The following is a 21,152-nucleotide window of genomic DNA, read 5'->3' on the forward strand; positions in this document are numbered from 1 at the left end:
ACAGTCCAGCTACACACTGAGTAAAGAAATATTTTCTTTTGTCTGTCCTAACTTTCCCAACACTCAATTTTAGTGGATGTCCCCTGGTTCTGGTGTTGTGTGTGAGAGGGTAAAGAGCATCTCTCTAACCACTCTGTTCATCCCCTGCATAATTTTGCATGTGCCAATCATGTACCCTTCTCAGGTGCCTCTTTTCCAGGCTGAAGAGGCCCAAACGCTATAGCCTTTCCTCATAAGGAAGGTGCCCCGGCCCGGTAATCATTTTAGTCGCTCTCTTTTGCACCTTTTCCATTTCCATTTCCACTACGTCCTTTTTGAGATGTAGTGACCAGAACTGGACACAATACTCCAGGTGTGGCCTTATCATCAATTTGTACAATGGCATTATAATATTAGCCGTTCTTAATATTCTCAATATTCAATATTAGCCATTCTCTAATGATTCCAAGCATAGAATTGGCCTTCTTCTTTGGGAACTTCTTTAGTTCCCTTGGAAGAGGGCAATCATCTTCCTACCTGTGTTCTTCTCTGCTCAAAAGTATATTCCTTGAATGTATGTAGAGCAGTGTTTCTCAAACTGTGGGTCGTGAGCTAATTTCAAGTGGGTCCCCATTCATTTCAATATTCTATTTTTAATATATTAGACTTGAGGCTACCATGGCATGTGACTGCATTGTACTGTACTTTTAACAAGCTACTATGTATAATCTTTTAACAATGATAATAAATGGGATTTACTCCTGGGTAAGTGTGGGTAGGATTGCAGCCTAGGATTGTCAAAAATGTTCCTGCTTGATGATGTCCCTTCTGGTCATGACAACACTTCCGCTGGGTCCTGACAGATTCTCATTCTAAAAAGTGGGTCCCAGTGCTAAATGTGTGAGAACCACTGATGTACAGTATTTATATGGGAAGGATGAGAGGACTTAAACCCTGGGTGCAAGGGTTTCTAGTGGTTCTTTGCTGCTGATGCCATTGTGTTTCCTATGGTGTAAGGGAGTGCTAACATATCCTTGGATCATGTTGTATTTTGTATGTGGTGTCCTTAGAGCACCTTGCCATGGTTGGGGGTAGCTAAACACTGAAAACAATGGAGTATCTAGACAGCTATCCATACTTAGTTCTGCATTCTATTATGCACTGCATGGATTGCACCTCTATAGAACACAGGAAGTAACTGCTTGTTAATCACTTATGTACCAAACCAGCATTACCCTGCTGTTCCTGCTGTGCATCTAATCTCAGGCTTATTTCCTGCCTGGTGATCAGAGGGCTATTGTTCTAGCTTTCATTCTACAAGTTTCATTTTTTCCTCTTTACTAGAGAAAGCTTAAAATGTGTTTTGTAATAGGTGCCTTGGCCCTATCAGTCACACTTTACTGATGGCAAGTTTTTAAAAGTGTTTATTTTGTAATGTTTGCTCTTATGTTCCCAAGTTCTCAAATGCACTGAATGTATATGTATACTCCTGGAAGGGGACGGAAGAGTGACAGGTTTGCCAGTCTTTGAGACTGATTCATGTATTAATGTGTTTCATTATTTCTCTTGAATACTCAGTGCTTGGTAAACTTCAGCCAGCTGTGTGAATGGTCTCAACTGAAAAGCAGTCTTTAATTTTCAAACTATTTATGTCATCTCTCTGATGTTTGATTTGTAATGACTCATTTACACATGCAGTACTACAGGTGATCTACTTGCACATATGAACCAGTGTATAATCATTGGTATGATAGCCTACCCTTGTACTTAAGCTTTTGATTTTTTAATCTCTTTCACTGTAATTCACTAGTGCTCTGGTTAGTTTTAGCTAAATAAAAATGCTTCCTCATTGAAACTTTCCAAACAGTGTGATTGGCAAGGACAATAAATATGAGAAAACTCTGCAAGAGGAAAGCTTCAAGCTCAAAGCAGAGTTGCTCATTCAACTTCCTGGCAAGTAATGCATACAATGTTAATTGATAGTGTCATAGTATGGATTTATTGCATCCCATTCAAGGAGTTAAGAGAGGCTTATATACCAAATGAAAAATTTTCACCTAAATTGCAATTAGTTCATCCAATTTTGTAACAAGTGCTATAATCAAAATGTACCATTCAAAATTGCATTGTCCTAAAGGAGAATTGTATCTCATACAACTTTCTTGGGTTGACTGACCTAGGACTAAGGTAAAGATTGAGCTGTAGTTATGAATTTATATTTTAACTTGTAGAAAAGGTTGTGTATAATTATTGTGTATAAATTGTTTTTGTATTATCAGTGGATAATTTTATTACAATGAATTACAGGTTGCATTTTGGGAATATAACTTTTCTATATTTATACTGTATAAATTTTAGGACGCAATCCTAACCCAATTTCCAGCACCCACATAAGAACAGCCCCACTGGATCAGGCCATAGGCCCATCTAGTCCAGCTTCCTGTGTCTCACAGCAGCCCACCAAATGCCCCAGGAAGCACACCATATAACAAGAGACCTGCATCCTGGTGCCCTCCCTTGCATCTGGCATTCTGACATAGCCCATTTCTAAAATCAGGAGGTTGCACATACACACCATGGCTTGTAACCTGTAATGGATTTTTCCTCCAGAAACTTGTCCAATCCCCTTTTAAAGGCATCCAGGCCAGATGCCATCACCACATCCTGCGGCAAGGAATTCCACAGACCGACCCCTCGCTGAGTAAAGAAATATTTTCTTTTGTCTGTCCTAACCCTGCCAACACTCAATTTTAGTGGATGTCCCCTGGTTCTGGTGTTATGTGAGAGTGTAAAGAGCATCTCTCTATCCACTTTATCCTTCCCATGCATAATTTTTTATGTCTCAATCATGTCCCCCCTCAGGCGTCTCTTTTCTAGGCTGAAGAGGCCCAAACGCCATAGCCTTTCCTCATAAGGAAGGTGCCCAGCCCAGTAATCATCTTAGTTGCTCTCTTTTGCACCTTTTCCATTTCCACTGTGTCCTTTTTGAGATGTGGCGACCAGAACTGGACACAATACTTCAGGTGTGGCCTTACCATCGATTTGTACAATGGCATTATAATATTAGCACATAAGGCATTATAATATTGTATTATATTATATTATAATAATTATTTATTATTATTATAATATATTATAATATTATAATATATAATATTCTATAATTATAATATTAGCACTAATTAGCATTATAATATTAGCACATTAGCACATTATTAGACATAAGGGCAATGTAACTCCTAGGTAAGGAAAAGAAGATCATGTTACTTTGAGGTGGCCTTTGTGAGTGCCCCTCAATTGCAGGACACAGTGCATGTCCTATTGGCACTAGTGCTATACTAGTGCTAGAAAATGAGTTAGGATTTGGGTCACAGTATGTACAATTATAAGATCCCAACCTCTACCCAAGGAATAAGATCCATTCCTCTACCCAATCCATCACTCCCAACTATTCAATGCATTCTAAGGAGCAATACAGAAAGTTCCAAATGACTCCAGCAAGAGAGCCAAGCCATGTAATTCAGGGGAAGGCAGGAATTTCCCCAAATAAATGTACACATATACAGTGTTAGATTACTGTCTACTTTTTAGCCTCAAAATGTGGGACTGTAAACTCCTGAACAGCCTACACTTATGCATCTCTGTTCAGAAGAAAACCTCATTGTGTACAGTGAGGCCGACTCCCACATTAGTGCACATCAGAATGTAATGTTAATTGTATTGTTTGTAGTTTCATTTGTAATTAATTAGCTGGTCCCAAATAATTTAGCAATATAGAAGTGTAATAAGTTCTCTAAAGGTGACTGGTGGTTTCACCTCCAAATCGGATTGCCAGCTTTATTTATGGCACAGCTTTTGTACCTTTAAGAGGCAAAAAGCCTTGGATTTCCAGGAAACAAAAGATGCAGGTGCAGACTGGCATAGAAACCAGAAGGGGGACATTGGAGGGCAGGAATGTGTGGTTGGAGGAGCATTTATATAGAGTTACTAGAGTGTGTAAATCATTGTTAGGCACCTGTTCACTGATTCCATGTGGGAATGTGGCAAAGGACACTAATGGTTCCTTAGCTAGATCTCACAGATCTGAGATTCCCAAACCCATGAAATTCCCTTATGCTGCAAGAAATTACTGTAATTAAGGAGTCCAGGTGCCCACCCACAGAGAAGCTACCTGTTGTATCTCTTGCCTCTTCTGAGTCAGTGTTTGTCTGGTGCAGGTAATTCTACCACATTTCTGCATCAGTTATGTTTGGATTATTTATAGCCAAATCTGGTGCTTCCCAGCGCCCAGGGCTACAGTGAAATGATGACCGCTGCATCCCATGGGACTGGAAAGCAGTGCTGGGGCTACTCGGAGTAAGGGAGCTTATGCTATGTATAATTCCCAGGTGGGCCTGATGGGTCTCTGCCCTCTACTGAGTGGACACAGATTCAAGGAGACCCATGAGGAGGGTTAGGATATGGCGGCAGGGACTGCCACCATCTCTGTCCCCCTCCTGCCACACTTCCCCCCACCACCACCACAGAACACCTCCCTTCATGCCCTGACTTGCCAGTCCACTGCCTGGCACTCGTCTGGAGTGCTGGGCGGTGGTTGTTGCTCCTCTGCCCAGTGCTGGCTCAGCATGGGCTCGCACTGAGCCAGCACCCACACTGTGTGTAACTGTCTAAGGCAGCCGTTTTCAACCTTTTTTAGCTCACGGCACACTGCCAACGCACTAAAATTGTCAAAGCACACTTCCAGTTTTTTACTTACATTAAATTACTACATTACAATTAATTTTCAATTAATATAATTAATGCAATTAAATCATTACATGACAAAGGGCGCAATCCTAACCAGGTCTACTCAGAAGTAAGTCCTATTTTGTTCAATGGGGCTTACTCTCAGGAAAGTGTGGTTAGGATTGCAGCCAAAGACTGGGGGAGAATGTGCCTGTGGGACTTACTTCTGAGTAGACATGCCTAGGATTAGGCTTTTGGCTGCACTCTTTTTTCTCAAATACACCAGCAGGCACTTGGCACTTCTCCTCCCCCCCACCCCACCCCACCCCCTCCCACAGGCACATTCCCCCCTCATCTCATAATGGCAGTTAGCACCTCTCCTACTGTCCCTCCCCTCACTTGTCTGCACCTTCCAAAGGTCCAGAATCACTTGCCTCACATTCTCCCCCATTGCCTGCTCCTGAATTTCAGAAAAAAGTGTGACCAAAAGCCCAATCCTAGGCATGTCTACTCAGAAGTAAGGCCCATTATAGTCAATGGGGCTTACTCCCAGGAAAGTGTGGATAGGATTGTGGCCCAATGCCTCTCCTCTGAAAGGCAAAGGCAAGGCAGGGAGGGTTGCTTTGGGGAGCTGCAAGCAACTGTGGCAAGGAAAAGGGACTGAAAAGGGACTGGACCCTCAGCCAGTCCTTTCTTAGGCTGGTGGGCTCAGCAGACTGACTCCCTCCTTCTCACTCATCCCGCCCAGACCCCTACTCAGAAGTAAGCCACATAATAGTCAACGGGGCTTACTTCCAGGTAAATGAGGATAGGCAGCCTTTTTCTTGCTCAGCAGCAGGAGAAGCAAAGCAGCTGCTCCTTTTTTGACTGCCACGTGAGGTGAGTGTCAAAGCAGTTGCTTCTCCCCCGCGTGCAGCTGCTGCCTGCCTCCTCTGGTCCTGCGGCACACCTGAGGCTGGCCGCGGCACAGCGGTTGAAAACCGCTGGTCTAAGGGGTAAGTGTCTAAGGCATGCCTTATGGCACATTTGAGACACTGCGTACCAGCACTGGACCAGCATGGGCCTGTTTGGATTGGGCCCTTAGTTATACCTGGTGAAAAGATGCAGCAGAATTATTCATTCTCAGAGAAGCTGCCCATGGCATCTGTGCATGAATCACTGCCCTTTGACCTACCGCCTTCCAATCAGGAAGTCTGGACAGAAAAGTGATTCTAACAGAAGCATATGGGGTGGGGGCTAGCTCATATTTGGGGAGGTGTAAACGTGAAGTGTGTCCTCTCCATTTTTAATTCAGTAAAAAAGTGTTGCTCAGCTATCAGAGTTTAGGGAAATACAGCCATACAACAGATGAGCAAATATGGTTGGAGCAAAGATTGGAATTGCTTGATGTGGCCCGTAGATGTCACTGGTAAACCATACACACAACCCTCAAACACAGACACATTTGGAAAGAAACAAGAAAAGGGCACAATATCTATATATAACATATGAGTGGTTGACTAATATCTGTACCAGGATTGCAAACTATTGTTCATATTCAAAGAGACCTTTTTTCAAGGGAAAGGCTTTCCTGTATTACAAGTGACTAGGCACACATTTCTTGGTCTTTGGTTTCAAAGCCCATTAATTGTGGTATAATTATCAGCTTTGTTGGTGTAGCTCCTCTTTGAGAGCTTTGCTTAAGCTTTGTATGTTGCTTTCTCTTATAGATTGATTTTGATGAATGGAGCTATTTAATTTGATTACCAGAAACGAAGCTGTGAATGAAACCCTTTTTGCTGCTTGCATAGGTCAGAGCTTGTTCAACCTCCTAGCTATAACAAACATGAGCTCAGGGGTTAGGTAATAATTTATGGCCATTAGAAAAGCCCTGCTGTCTGAGATCAATGGTTCATAAATCCTGTATCCAACAATGGTCATCTAGATGTCTCCAGGAAGTAGAGGTGTTGCTAGCAGGCATGTAGCCAGGATTTTAGATGTGGCTGGTGACTAGTTTTTCAGGGTGCACAGTTATGTCGGGCACTGGCGTCGCTAGGGGGGTGCAGGCCACACCAGGTGACGCGCCCGGGGGGTGAGCGCCCTGGGTGGAGGATGTGCTAACTTCGCAGCATTAGGAGCTAACCCATCATGCCATACACTGTTGGATGCAGAATGGCCAGCGGAGTGCAGTGCAAAAGACAGAACTGAAATCGCTCCTTTCATTCAAAAGTTATGGCCAAAAAAAAGGAAAAAATGCATGGAGCCCTATGGAAAGTGAAAGTGAGCCGTATCGTGTGTTTACTCACGAGTAGGCGTACTTGCCATAGTCCGTCGGAAAGGACAGGCTGAGAGGAATCCAACGACACCAGAATGGTTCTCATGCAATGAGTGCAGCCCCCAAAAAACACCAGAGAAGGAGGTTCCTCCCTCCTAGCTGCCTCCCTCCCAGTCTATGGAGCCTTATGGAAAGCAAAGCAGCCTCACAGTCACATTTACTCATGAGTAGCAGACGTGCCTTGGCTGGTGGTCAGGCCAGGCAAAGGGGAATATGAGGACACCAGAAGGGTCCTTATCCAATGGAGCTGCTCCAGAAGGCAGCCTTCCCCCCCTCCTAAAAAGAACAAAAAGGAGGCTTGAACTGGTCAGGGGAAAGTTTTCTATTTTGCACTTGTGAAGCCAGGTGGGTCTTTATTCTGATGTGCCTGAAATAGAAGAACTTTAAACTGGGCACTGGGTGGGCTGAAGAGCTCACTGATTCTTTTTGGGGGGTTGTTATTGCAGGCAGACTACAGAGTAAGACCCATTGACCACTATGGGACTTACTTCAGAGTAGACATGCATAAGCTTGAGCTCACAGGCTGCAATTCTACCCACACTTTCCTGAGAGTATGCCCCATTGACCACTATGGGACTTACTTCAGAGTAGATTCACTTGGTGGAACAGGACTGGCTCCCCCTTATTTATTTTATTTTAATTATTTATTTTAATTGCTTGATGATGTCACTTCTGGCCATGACATCACTTCCAATGGGTCCTAGACAGACTGTCATTCTAAAAAGTGGGTCCCAGTGCTAAAAGTTTGAGAACTGCTGCAATAAGTTGTTAGTAAGTTGACACGGGGTGGGTGGGTGGGTGTGAGTGTGTGTGTGAGAGAGAGAGACTCTACAAGTTTTCAAAATTGCTAAAATCAGAATTTGGAGGAATAATACCATCATGTTATATATCAGTCAATGCATAATTTCATGCAGAATGCAATGAAACAATCCACATTGAAATATCTGTGTTCTAACAGAAGGTACAGCCAAAAACCAGTGGGGGTGGGGCAATGGTACATTGCCTGGGGCATTGCTCCGCCCACTGCATGGGGTGACGCACAGGCCTCCCGCACGGGGTGACGCGAATCCTAGTGATGCCACTGATGTTGGGTATCTATACTGGTGTGCAAAATGAAAGGATAAGTATGGAGAAACATCAAAGACCCATAACACCCAAATTTCATGAAGAGAAAATATTTGGGTTTTTTTCTTTTGAAAGATGCATTATCTGTAAAGCAACGTAACAATAATTTGTATAGAATATATGCATCTCCATATGCAATGGAAAATGTATTTGTCTATATAGAAATAACATGCAACATATTCTTTCATTTTGCACACCAGCACAGTACACAGGCTTGCATCCCTGCAAAAGTAAAACATAACTGAAAGCCTTTCATTTGCCAATGACACATTGCTGATGCATCAATACATAACAAAATAAAATTTATTTTACATAAAATCAAGATAAAAGATATGCAAGTCAAATACAGTAAAGTCATTGGAACATTAGTTTTTTTTTTACTATATTCATTACTTTAAAAAAAAACAAAGTACAGAAGATTTGAATTTATTGAATCTAACTAGTAGAGATAAATTCTCCTATCTTTCTGAGAGCTGAATCTCCTTAGACCCAGGGGCAGATATTTGGGGTCTATTAGACCCAGATATTAGACCCAGGGTCTATATTTGGGGGGTGGGGAGGGCCATGAGGACTATCTTCAGAGCCCAGGTCAACCAGCCAGGTAGACCTGGGCTCCTGCCTGGACTTGATACCCAGGTCTACCAGCTCCCAAATGAGCTTATAGCCTCTGTAGCTATTTGCTGGGCAGGCAGACCTGGGCTCCCATTCCAGACAAACTCCTTGGTGCTTGCCCAGTGGGCGTTCCCTGGGCACCCAAATTTGCTTTCCATCCTGGCAGGTGCCCTTCCTTGCTGGCAGGACAGTTTGGGGGGGCCATATACCCATGACCCCCCTGGATCCGCCCCACGTAGAACCTTTTCCACACTTAAGTTCTTGGTTCTCTTTAGCTCAAATGCTTTCCATGCTTTCTCCCACCAGAAAAAGGGTCTTCCCAGCCCCCACACAACAGCCATTAATTTTCAAATTGTGTCTGAAAGGCAAAAACCTCACCATGATTTCTTCCAACAGAAACGTTTCTCCCCCCCCCCAGCAGCAATACCTTTGTAGTATCGACCATGTTCCACAGTAGAAGAAATTGTACCCTTTCCAGCCAGTACAAGTAGAAACCTCTCCTGACCTTCCTTGTAGCTGCTCTCAACCAGCCCTGCTCTCAAAGGGTTCTCAAACCCTAAAGCCCTCAAGGCCCCCTGTTCAGTAGTACTGCCATCACCCTGTCTGTGCCAGTGCCTCAGTCCAGAGACACTGAGACCCTCTAGGCTTAATTCTATCCCTTGCAGGCACTGAGCACTTTCTCCAATTAAAGCTTCAGTCCTCAATTTACTAGACCTCAATGAGCACTTGGTAGGATTCTGAACCTTTGTCCCCAACAGACAATGAAACAACTTAGTAAAAGAGATTTTAGTTTATTAAATACATAAGGTTACATAAGGCAGCAAATGCTAGAGGTATAAACATCTAGGAAACATATCAGCAATAAAATAATAAAGCTAGCTAGCTATCTCTCACCTGGGTCAGTTACTCTTGTAGATCTTTCAGTTCCAGGCTACCTGTGAGGCCAGATGCCCATGGTGGACAACGGAGCTCACAGCGTGCAGGATGTTGCCCCCCAAAAACTCTGTTCAAGAAGAGCCTGGACACACCCCTTGGCCACTCATTATTATCCTTCTTATGCCAATAGTACTGAGGTGACTTCATACTTGTTTAGACTGTCCAATCAGAAACTTTTGAGGATAGAACCTTCTGGAAGTGGGCCTGGTTGCTAGCCCTCTTAGTTCTTACCCCTCCCAACTGGAGATCCACAGCTGAATTTCATCAGCTTGATAAGGCATCTTTCTGTCTGCAAAGGTGCTACACTCCAATGGGTTGTAATTCTTGTCATCTATCCTTTCGGGCCAGCAAAGGAGAGACAACAATCTTTTTGTTTGTTTACTCACATTCTTGCCGCTAGGAACTGCTAGCAACTTCTCCATTATTGACTTAGTTTGGTTCAGGCTCCACATGCTAACCAAGGCCTAGCATGTACATATTCACGACAAGCACCAAGCCCTGTGCACAAAAAAGTTGCAAGAAGGGCTTCAACTCACCCCCAACTGATGCCAGACTGGTCCTCAGCAGCCTCCAGGGCAGACTTGCTGCCACTCATCTTCCTGGCACCAGAGCAAGCATGTTTTGCTCAGCAGGCTTCTTCATGCTTCCTCTCCCGTGCCATGTGACTATCAGCGGATCCCTAGGATTGGCCCCTACATCAATTTTCCATGATGACTGTAAAGGTATTCCCTCTTTGTCCCTTTTATTATTTTCTGAAGCACAAATTCAGCCACCTGTAACCAAATTTGAAATAAAACAACTTCTTTCCCAGTTGAAATCTGGAAAGGTGGCAGGGCCAGATGCCCTAGTACCCCCTAATATATTTAAGGTTGATCCAGATTGGTGGGTTCCTCTTTTAGCAGACCTGTTTACAGTTGTAAATAATTCAGGTTATCATGCTGAATTCTTGATCTCAGTCAATCTTTATGCCCATTTACACAAAAGGTGATAGGAAGCTGCCTGGGAGCTACCGCCCTGTCAGTTTGCCATCTATTTTGGACAAGATATATGCCAAATACCTCTTGGACAAGCTATTTAGGTGGCTAATGGAAAACAATGTTTGGGGTCTGGAAAAAGCTGGCTTTATAAGTCCTGCTAAGTCCATTTTGGACAACTGTTTAGCCTTATCCCACTTACAGCGGAATCCTAACTTGCGCTGGAACAGGCAGGCCAGTGGGCCTGTGCTGTATCCAGAGCAAGTTTGGGGCTGGCTGAGGCTCAACCCGAGGCAAGGGGAAACTTTTCCCCTTACACCAGGGAAAGTCGAAGCTTGTCCCAGAACATTCCCCAGTGCCTAACGAATCTAACTCCTCCTTCCGACACCACTGTCTCATCCATGCATTGATATCCCTAAGCTCTGCCTGCCTAGCTGGCCCTAGGACTGCTGTTTTCAAACTCTCCAGGAGTTTGAAACCCGCAGTAAGTCTTTGCAGGAGGGAGGCAGCAAGGCAATCCCCAGGATCACTCAGGGGACTGCAGGGACTGGAATGCACTCACCAGTCCCTGCAGCAGCCGTCCCTGTGTTCGGGGAGCCCTGTGCAAGTGCCTGCAGGGCACCCCAGGTCAGGGAAAGGGAGAGTGGAGCAATCTGCTCAGCCTCCACAAAAGCTGAAGTGGAGTGCCATCGCCCACTCTCCCTTTTCCTGACCTGGGGAGCCCTGCAGGTGCTCTCGCAGGGCTCCCTGCAGGGGATGGCTGCTGCAGGGACTGGAGGGTGCACCCCAGTCCCTGCAGCCCTGTCAGAAGGGAAAGCGGAGTGATCGTGCTCCACTTCTAGTTTTGCAGAGCAGGCACTATTGCTCTGCTTTCACTTTACCTGACCTGGGGAGCCCTGCCAAAGGTTGCGCAGGGCTTTCCGCACCCCGGGAGGCTGCAGGAGGTTTGGGCAAGTACACTGCCTTCCCCCTGTCTCCTGCCTGCCCCCGAGCCTTAAGGGGGCAGAGGCCAGGACTCACAGGCTGGGGCATTGCGATGTCCCAGTTTGAATACCACTGCCCTAGGAGAATGCTACCTTTGGGGTACTGGCTTTAAGCTTCCTACCTAACTGGCTAAACTTGATCTCCAGGACCTCCCAGCTACATTTCCCCACGTCGCTGGTGCCAACATGCACCGCAATCGCTAACTCCTCCCAGCACTCTCTACCAGCTGTCTACACAAGACATGATATCCACAACCTTCGCACCAGGCAGGCAAGTCACCATGCAGTCCTCACCTCCGTCATACACCCCCAATATGCCTGACACTTGAATCACCCAATACAAGAAGCCCCGACCCCCCCCCCAGGTATCCTTACTGTAACTGGATACGGGAACTCAAGAAGGGAGCCCCCCCCCGGGGGGGGGGATTGTTTGCCTCTTCTCCAGAATGATATTCTCCAGTCTTGTAGCTTCCCACCCCGGCAGCTAAGAAGCTGCTTACCTGAGAGTGGGATAACACCTGCACATCCCTGGAAGTCTCTCTGTGGTCCCTCTCTGCCCGCTTCTCCTTCTCTAGGTCCACAATCAAGGCTTCAAGGGAGAAAACCCAATCCCAGAGTCCCTGGAGCTCCTTGCACCAAGGCCACATCCATGACTTACATCCCAGAGGTATACAGTCATACAAGTGACGCTCAGTGCAAGACACTGGATAGTCCTCACCTTGCTGCTGGCTATCTAACTGCATAGCTATACTTGTTATTTATTACCCCTCTTCTCTAGGACCCTAGCTTCCTTGCTCTACTGTTGAGCTTGCTTACTTTGGCACTTTTTCCCAATGAGGTACTTGGTGAAGAAGCACTTACAAAGCAGACTAATTAGACACTCTTATCTGGTTCCTCCCCCTGCCTTTCTAGTAATTGAAGGGGCTGGCCTGTTAATTGAAGGGGATGGTTAATAATAATAATATAATATAATATACAGTATTTATATACCGCCTTTCTTGGTCTTTATTCAAGACTTTATTCAAGGCGGTTTACACAGGCAGGCTTATTAAATCCCCAAAGGGATTTTTACAATTTGAAAGAAGGTTCTCTCTTTCAAGAACCACCACATTCAAGATGTTACACTCCGATCTGGTTTCACATTCTGGCCTCCATCCTCCCACGCTCCGAGCAGATGGAACAGCTCAGCTGCAGCTTGCCAGCTGCTTCAAGGTCGCACGGTGCCGGTGGCCTCGAACTGGCGACCTTGTGGATGTTAATCTTCAGGCAAATGGAGGCTCTACCCTCTAGACCAGACCTCCTGCCTTTAACTAAAAAGGGCTGACCAATTTACTCCAGAGTAGACCTGTTTTAGCCTTCCCCCTGCTTTTCTGGTGAATTGAAGGGACTGGCCTTTTAACTGAAAGGAGTGGTTAATTAAAAAGGGCTGGCCTATTTAATCCAGAGTAGTCTTGTTTTAAAGCAGACCTTTTTAAGGCTTGAGCTGTAATTCTCTTCAGAATAAGCTCCCTGGCCAATTTCTGCCTTTTTATTTTATTTGTATCTATTTAGTTGTATTTATTTATAAGTAAATTCATTTATTTCTCCACCTAACTCCTGTACCCCAGTTAGTAGACCTTCACAGTCCTTTTATTTAAGATTAAATAAAAAAGTACTGAAAAAATACTGGAGTACACTTACCTTCTGCCTCCTTCTACCTTCTGCTAGCACAGCTGCTTAACTAGCTTACCTTGGCACTTTGTCCCAAACAGGCACTCGGACACTTGTCAGAGGAGGAATAGGGGTGGCAGCAAAATCATGAAGCCACTTAAATATGAGGAGGAAGCATGGGGACGACGACGACGACTCATGTAGCACTCCCTTCTGACTTGGTACCTGAGGTGGACTGAACCCCCACCACCTGCTTGCTGTGCAACTACCAGGAAGCCTACAGGGAGACACTCCTCTGATTACCAGATACTGGGAACAAATTAGAAGTGTACTGTCTCTGGAGTACTTAATATAGGATTAAACTATCACAAACAGAGAAATGGTTGTTGACCTCCAAGTTGTCACAGTAAGTATATTAAGCCATAGTAAGCAAATTCATAAGTATATATTACTCACAGGTTGAGACGCTGGCTGAGGTGGGTGGACTACGGGCTTGTTCCTTGAGGGCAACTACATTGACAGTGTACTCCTCACCTGGCTTCAGCCCCGTCTGATTGAAGGTTGTCACACTGCTAGGGAGCTGTGCAATTACACCCCCTTCATTGTCCTAGAGGTATAAAACATGCTGGCTCAAGGTTTGTAAGAATGAGCAATACCAGTCAATCAAAATGTAAATGACTCTTTTCTATACGGGCAGATTGTTCTAGTTACACATACATCCTAAAGTCATATAAGCCCTAATGCTTCTTTTGCCCGTGATTAATTTCTTTAGTACACTTGGTTTGCTGAACAGGAATCATTCTCAGTTCTTGCACCTGCAAGCCCTTGTGAGCACTTACAATTTTTGGCTATGCTACTGTGATTACCAGTTGTAGCTATGAGATCTTGGTCACTTTCTTTTTCAGGTTTATTTTCTACTTGGAGTACCTTTTCTCCAAAGAACTCAGGGCGCAGTGCGTGCTGCCCCCATATTATCCTTCCAACTCTTCCTGAGCAAGCAACAGGCCCTTGTTACCCAGTGAGCTTCCAGTTTTACACAACAGTTTCTAGCCCCTCCTAAGAGGAACAGCATTCTTGCTGTTCCTCTTAGGAGGGGCTAGAATCTGTTGTGTAACTGTTGTGTAATCTGGGTAACTGCAGCCTGCCCCATTTTCTAGCACAGCTGTTCACAGGGAGGAGTGCAGCCTACCATGTGGAGAATGCAGCTTTTCTTTGCTAATGGCTGCAGTCCTGAGTATTATTATTATTATTATTATTATTATTATTATTATTATTATTATTATTATTATTATTATTATACCGCTTTTCAACTAAAAGTTCACAAAGCGGTTTACAGAGAAAAATCAAATAACTAAATGGCTCCCTGTCCCAAAAGGGCTCACAATCTAAAAAAATGCAAATGAATACCAGCAGACAGCCACTAGAACAGACAGTGCTGGGGTGAGGTGGGCCAGTTACTCTCCCCCTGCTAAAAAAAAAGGAGCACCCACTTGAAAAAGTGCCTCTTACCCAATTAGCAGGGCCTGGTGGGGTGATAACCTGCACATAATGGATTGCATAGGCTGTGCGTATGTGAAAAGTAGCTCCCATAACTACTCTTTCAAAAAGGAGAGAAAACTTTGAAAAATGGTCCCTTCTCATGCTAGGGAGACATATGCTGGTACAAACAGAGCCTTAAGGTAGCATTTCAACTATACAAGGATTTGTAATATCTACGTTTTGCATCGAGGATTACATCTGAGGAGGACAGTTGTATGAGTGCTGTACTGAAGTTGTATCCATGATCATACCACACAGTACAAGCACAGCATCCTCTTTGGATATTACATGGAAGAGTGAAATCACATACAGAAATGACCTACACACCTGATCTCACTGTTTCCTTTTAACTGCCAAAATAGGATTGCCAGCTTTTCAAATAGCCACTGTAGCTAGGTCTTTAAGCAACATTAATAGAGGTAATGTTTATCTTTCTGCTGTGCAAAGCATTACCTGATGATTTCGGCAGATCAAAGTACTGTTCAGGGCACAAGAGGAGACCAGAGTGATCTTTTCTGATAAGTTGAAAACCCTAGCCCAAAGCTACTCTTAGAAACAGGCTGTTAGCTTCTTTGTTCATTCCTTTCCTTCTAAAATGTATCTAACCCATTCTTGCCTTACATCACTGTTTCTTAACTACTTGGAAACTGGTACTCATTTTTACTCATTCACTGAACATTTGCATCACAATTTTTTCCTTTAGGCAGGAAGGGATCTAGCAAGAGTTTTTCAATAGAACATTGTCTGAACTTTAAGTCTAAAGATAGGAGGATTGTGTATGAAGGAGTCAGACCATGTCAGAGCGGGAAAGGAGGAAAGAGTTTGTAAAAAGAACTTCCCTCTGGCCTTTAAAGGCAACTATGAAACAAGCAATGTTAATCAGTGCTCCCTCAATTTGTCTTGTTTTTCTGCTGATCTTTGTCAGCTTTTTATAGGTTTTCACACTTCTAGGGCTCAGCTAGCTTGTTCATCCTTGGGTGAACTTTCATTAACTTGAACAACTTTATATGGGGCATATCAGAAATGCTTGGTCTATATTTCCTTATTGAAGAGGTTTTCAGACTGGGGAGTCGGGCCCTGGCCTCTTTCCCCTAATGGGGCGGGGGCAGCGACGCAATCCCCAGGATCGCGCCACTCAGAGGGCTGCAGGGGCTTGGCTGTACTTACCAGAGCCTCCTGCAGACTCCCAAGGGTGTGGGGAGCCCTGCGCAGTGTCTGCAGGGCTCCCTAAAGCTTCAGGAGTGAAAGTGGGGTGATCGCATCCCGCCTCTGCAAAACTGGAGCGCAAGTGCTCCACTTTCACTTCTAATGGGACTGCAGGGATTGGGGTGCACTCACCAGTCCCTACAGCAGCCTTCCTTGGGTGCAGGGAGCCCTGCGCGAGCCTCTGCAGGACTCCCCAGGTCAGCAGAAGTAAAAGTGGAGTGATCACATCCGGTTTTGCGGAGGCAGAGCGCGATCGCTCACTTTCACTGCTGCTGACCTGGGGAGCCCTGCAAACACTCGCACAGGGCTCCCTGCACCCCCAGGACGCTGCTGCAGGAACTGGTGAATGCACCCCAGTCGCTGCAATGCCCTGAGCAGCGCAATCCTGGGGATCGTGCTGCTGCCTCCCCCCGCCCCTGCAAGGACTTACTGCGGGTTTCAAACACCAGGAGAGTTTGAAAACCGCAGCCTTATGGCAAAGTAGGTCTTGTCCAAATGTGTTATACAGGCACAATTACATGCAAACTGTATATTACATTTCTGAGGATCATTTTCATTTAATGCACTGCTTGGGACTAAGGGGAAAAACTGGAGAGGATAGACTGCAGGGAGGTGCTTCAGAGAGAGTGACCCTCTGTTGTTGCCTCTCTTTTCCCCTGTAAAAGGTAGCAATGGAAAGACGTGTCACATGGTTTTCCAGCGCCTCATTAATATTTTCAAATTATTTATTTTAGGCCTTTCCCATTCTATCCCAACATGCTTAAGGCAGCTGAGCTGAGCTGCCTTGGGGATGAGGGAGCAGGGAGAGATTAAAAAGTGGCTGCTTTCTCACCAGTCACATATTTGGGAATTCCTGCCACTCACTTTTTATGGAGAATCGAAATGACTTTGTTGCCAACCCTTTGCATTCCAAGGCTTCCTTTGTTGTCTTCCTGTCTTTTTTTCAAACCTGAACTGTAGCAATTGATTTCATTTCAAATGCAGTTATAGTGCCAGCCTGTTTAGTGTAAACTGGTAAAGCACTACTGGGAGCTTTTTGGGACTACTGTTCCTTTAATTAGAAACTTCCTCCTTGCCTCCTGGGTATTGTTTCAGTGCTTCCTGTTCAGCAAGGATGCAGCATTTGTTTTGTCTTATTACTCAGTTCCTATTATCTGCAAGTGCTTTAAATACTTGTTTTAAATCATTTTTTTTTAAATTATGAAAAGGGACTATTTTGAAATTTAAAAAGAAAGAAAACATTGGCTAATGGGAATGAGTGTTTAAAGTTTCCCCTGCCTAGAAAAGGAATGGAGTAATTAATATACATTTAAAAAGCAAATCATGAATGCTGCAACCCCACTGAACAGGGAACAATCAGCAGGCAGTGGAGCAAGTCCCCAGTGTTCTAGCTCTTCCTTGTAGGGAAAATGCTCCAATAGCCAGTTTTTAGCACAGCAACTTCATCCAGCTTCCTACTCTTCTCTTCTGATTCCTCTCCTCCCCATTTAGTCTAAAGAAGCCTGCCATAGCCCCAGGCCACCATCCCACAATTCTGACAATCAAGTAACCCAAGTGAAACATGGCTGCCTGCCTTCTTTGTGCTCTTGCTGGTTGGCAAGAGGGTGCCCTTGACTGAAGGACACTTCTGAATTATGATGTTACCTTGGGGATGAAGCTGACTTCCCAGCCATCAAATGAGAAGGAGAAAGGCACCCACTGCATCTCAACGGTGGTCTCTGTGATTGTTTTGAACTGCAGACCTTGAGGAGTGGAAAGCTCTGGAACATAATGGGGCAGATGGGGGAAAAATGTTTTGTTAGCTGCACTGGGGCCAACTGATGGCTTAAAGTTGGTGCCCGCATGTAGTTCACATCTCTGCTTTCTGTTTTCCATAACACCATGAGTGGGGAACAGGCTGGGTGTGATGAGTAAACTCTATGTGTTAGGCATACTTATTCTCTGTACGTTAGTGGATAAAGGTTCCCTGTCAATGACTTGGGGCTGGAGGTGGGACAGTAATCTGGGAAGGTGGAAAAAAGTCTTCCAGCTCCAGTATAGTGCAGGATGTAGAAGACAGAACTAGCTCTGAGGTTTACCCTGAGGGGAGAACACTAGCATAAATTGGCATTCTGTTTCAAGAAATTCAGGGATGGAATGCTGCCTAATCTGGTAGTGTCCTGAATTCCCCTCTAAAATCCCTCTGTAGGAGATTCTACCTAGTAAACTGTTTAAAGGCGGCTAGAGCTTTCCCACTAGATCAGGACAAAAGGCTTGTACAACTTTTTGGAATTCGACATTGATGTCTTCTCCAACCACACACCAAGTTATAGTGGGTAACAATGATTGCCTAAGTAACCATGGGCAGTGAAGATGTAGCAGGATGAATGGGCTTCACACACTTCCTGTGAACTCTGATGGGCTCCACAGCAGTGGCAGTTTTTCATGAAAACAGTAGCAAAGAGCCTTTTCACATATCAAACTATCGGTGGCAAACTGTACCACCAATTGGAAGGGAGCCATACGTGTCCCTTAATGACTGTATGTGTACGAAAAACAGGGCCCAATCCTGTCCAACTTTCCAGGCTGATGCAGCTGCAATGAAGCCCCAAGGTAAAGGAACAAGGTAAGACTCTTACCTTGAGGAGGCCTCCGTGACTGCCCACAAACTGTAGGATGCAACCAGTGCCCCATTGGCACAGTTGCTTCAGCGCTGGAAAGTTGGGTAGGATTGGCCCCACAGATTTGCAAATACAGATTTGCTCCACTTGTCCATATGTAGCATTTTCAATCATACACTTAAAATATCTCCGGTGTAATGTGGGAATCTTGAGAGTAGAAGCCATTTCCTACTTTCTGTGTCAGGTTAACTGAGTGAAATAAACAGACATGAGCTGCAGCTCTTTTCTCCTGCCTTGCTGGTGTTTGTTCTAATGAAAGAAACTCAGGGACGAAAACATACTGAAGAATTCTAACCTACAGACCAAAGCAATGTGGGTGGCTGCAGGTCCTATGAATAACCATCTCTTTTCCCAGCCATCTTATTGTGGCTTATGTGGCTGAAAGGCTTGGTTCAATTACCAGGATGTTTTAAGACCTGTTGATTCTTGCTAGTTGTCCCAAACTATGACTCTTTCTTGCACAGATAATGTGTTCAAGAACTTAGGGTCGCCAGCTTTTAAATGAGCCCCTATAGTTGCACCTTTACTGTAGGTGATAGTGCTGATCTCTGTGCCTTGAAAAGCTACATTTGCAATTCCTGCATTTCACTGAAGTCACCAGAGCAGGCCACATACCTGTATGGTTCCCCCCCCATGTTTGTTGTACCCACTGTGTGAGGTTACTCAGGACATGGTATACTTGCAATTAATTCTGATCCCCACCTATTTCTGCATACCAACATTCATGAGCACACTATAAAATGGAAGAGCCCATAACTACCAAGGATGCTGGTCTTGCTTCTGGCACATTTCAGCCTCTGATCATCTTTTAAAATTCTGTTTTAATTTCAGGATACCTGATAGTGTAAATAAACTGTATTGGGGGATATAGATCACGATTACTATCAGTTTGCCACAGGAATGATACCAATATGAAGTGTTAGCTTTCAGCAGCAAAGTTTTCAATTCATGCTGCGTCATGATGAAAGCAAAAAAACTTGAGACTTGCTTTGACTTGTGCTGTAAATGGCTCTCTGCCAAGGTATAAATACATATCTGTTTGGAATTACAAGTTGCATTCCTTAGTCCCTTCTTCTGAGGATGTCAACTATCTCAATAAGCAGATTCTTCTGAAAATGCTATCTGCCTGAAATCTCTGCTTGTCGGTCTCTCTTTTGCTCTGCCTCCTTGAGGTTTGATGAGCATCTCTCTCACACACATGCACTCCCCCTCTGGATTTCCAAGAGGGTGGAAGAGAGGAGTGGCAAAAGGGTTTGCGACCTGAAGAGCAGGCATTTTTTTTTAGTCTCTCTGATGAGGTAACTGCAGTTTCACCTTTTGTTTCTTTTCATTACCAGCCCTGCACTATGCCTGTTAATATGACACCCCTAGTTTCCTACTTGTTACGGCAGGTAGGGAAGTGGGTGGAAGACAAAACTGAAACAGGAACAGGGGGCTGCCTCCTGTCCCAACTCTGTCAGAGAACCTTGCAGATTTGCATTGTGGGCCTTACTAAATGTTACATCCAAATGTGTTTGACAAAACCACAGTGTTGAAATGTGCCCTGTCAAAACCCTCTGCTTTGGAAGGGGGAGAGCTGGAAGCAGTGGTGGCAGGAGGGGGAAAGATTCCCTAGGCATGCTACAACTCACCCTTGCCTATGTACTTCCCTATCCCTGCCCCAGGAATCCAGGCACATAGGGAAGAAAGTGAGGCATTACTCAGTGGAGTTGCACTGGCTTTTGAAGAAGCCTGCCATAGATAGCAGGTGAAATGTAAAGATAGTACTTGTTTTTAATTGACCTCTACTTCTAACTCTATAACTAATTATCCAGGCACATGCTTGTGAGGGTAAATATGATCAGCTTCCCCTAAGAGCAATCCTTTGAGCCACAGTAAATCTACCCCCTCAGAGTATCCCCACCTCCCTGAAATCTCCCTCCTATCAGAAACCTGAAATGGCCTGCTAGGCTGCAGAATAATCATGCAATACTTACGGGTAGCCACCTTGACACCAACAGGTGCGCTGAGCACATCACTGATAACAGCGTAGATGCTGATGTTATATGTCAGGCCTGGCTCCAGCTCCTTGATAGTGACAGTGCTCCAGTCCCCAGGTACCCGCTGCTGGAGCTGAAGGCCCCCAGGCACTGCTGGCTGGTAGGAGATCACATATTCTGTCACAGTCATTGGCCCATCCCATTCCAAGACAATTGACCGATCACTGATTGCAGCTACTCGCAGGCTTTCAGGTGGAGCAACTGGTGAAAAAGGCAATATTCAAATAGGAGCTGGGGAAACTCACCAATCTCTTCAAGGACCAACATGTCTCTCTGAAGTGTTCCTAAGGCTGCAATCACAGGCACACTTACTGGGGAATGTCGTTTGAATTTAGTGAGACTTGCCTCCATGTGAAGCCAGTGCAAATGCCATTTCACACATTGCATAATAACAAATTTGGATTCCATGT

The 21,152-nt window shown here is 44.8% G+C and overlaps 1 protein-coding gene across 1 annotated transcript in view; it reads right to left on the minus strand.

Moving 5' to 3' along the window:
* Positions 1-21,152, minus strand: part of TNR (tenascin R) — a 127,708-nt gene that overhangs the window by 84,524 nt on the left and 22,032 nt on the right. The window contains exons 3-5 of the mRNA XM_066623118.1: positions 20,680-20,943; positions 17,688-17,803; positions 13,755-13,905 (exon numbers count right to left, since the gene is read on the minus strand). Of these exons, the coding sequence (XP_066479215.1) occupies positions 13,755-13,905; positions 17,688-17,803; positions 20,680-20,943 (531 nt within the window). The remainder of the gene's footprint in view (positions 1-13,754; positions 13,906-17,687; positions 17,804-20,679; positions 20,944-21,152) is intronic.

This window comes from Tiliqua scincoides, chromosome 4 (genome assembly GCF_035046505.1).
Source record: "Tiliqua scincoides isolate rTilSci1 chromosome 4, rTilSci1.hap2, whole genome shotgun sequence".
NCBI classification, from domain to species: Eukaryota; Metazoa; Chordata; class Lepidosauria; order Squamata; family Scincidae; genus Tiliqua; species Tiliqua scincoides.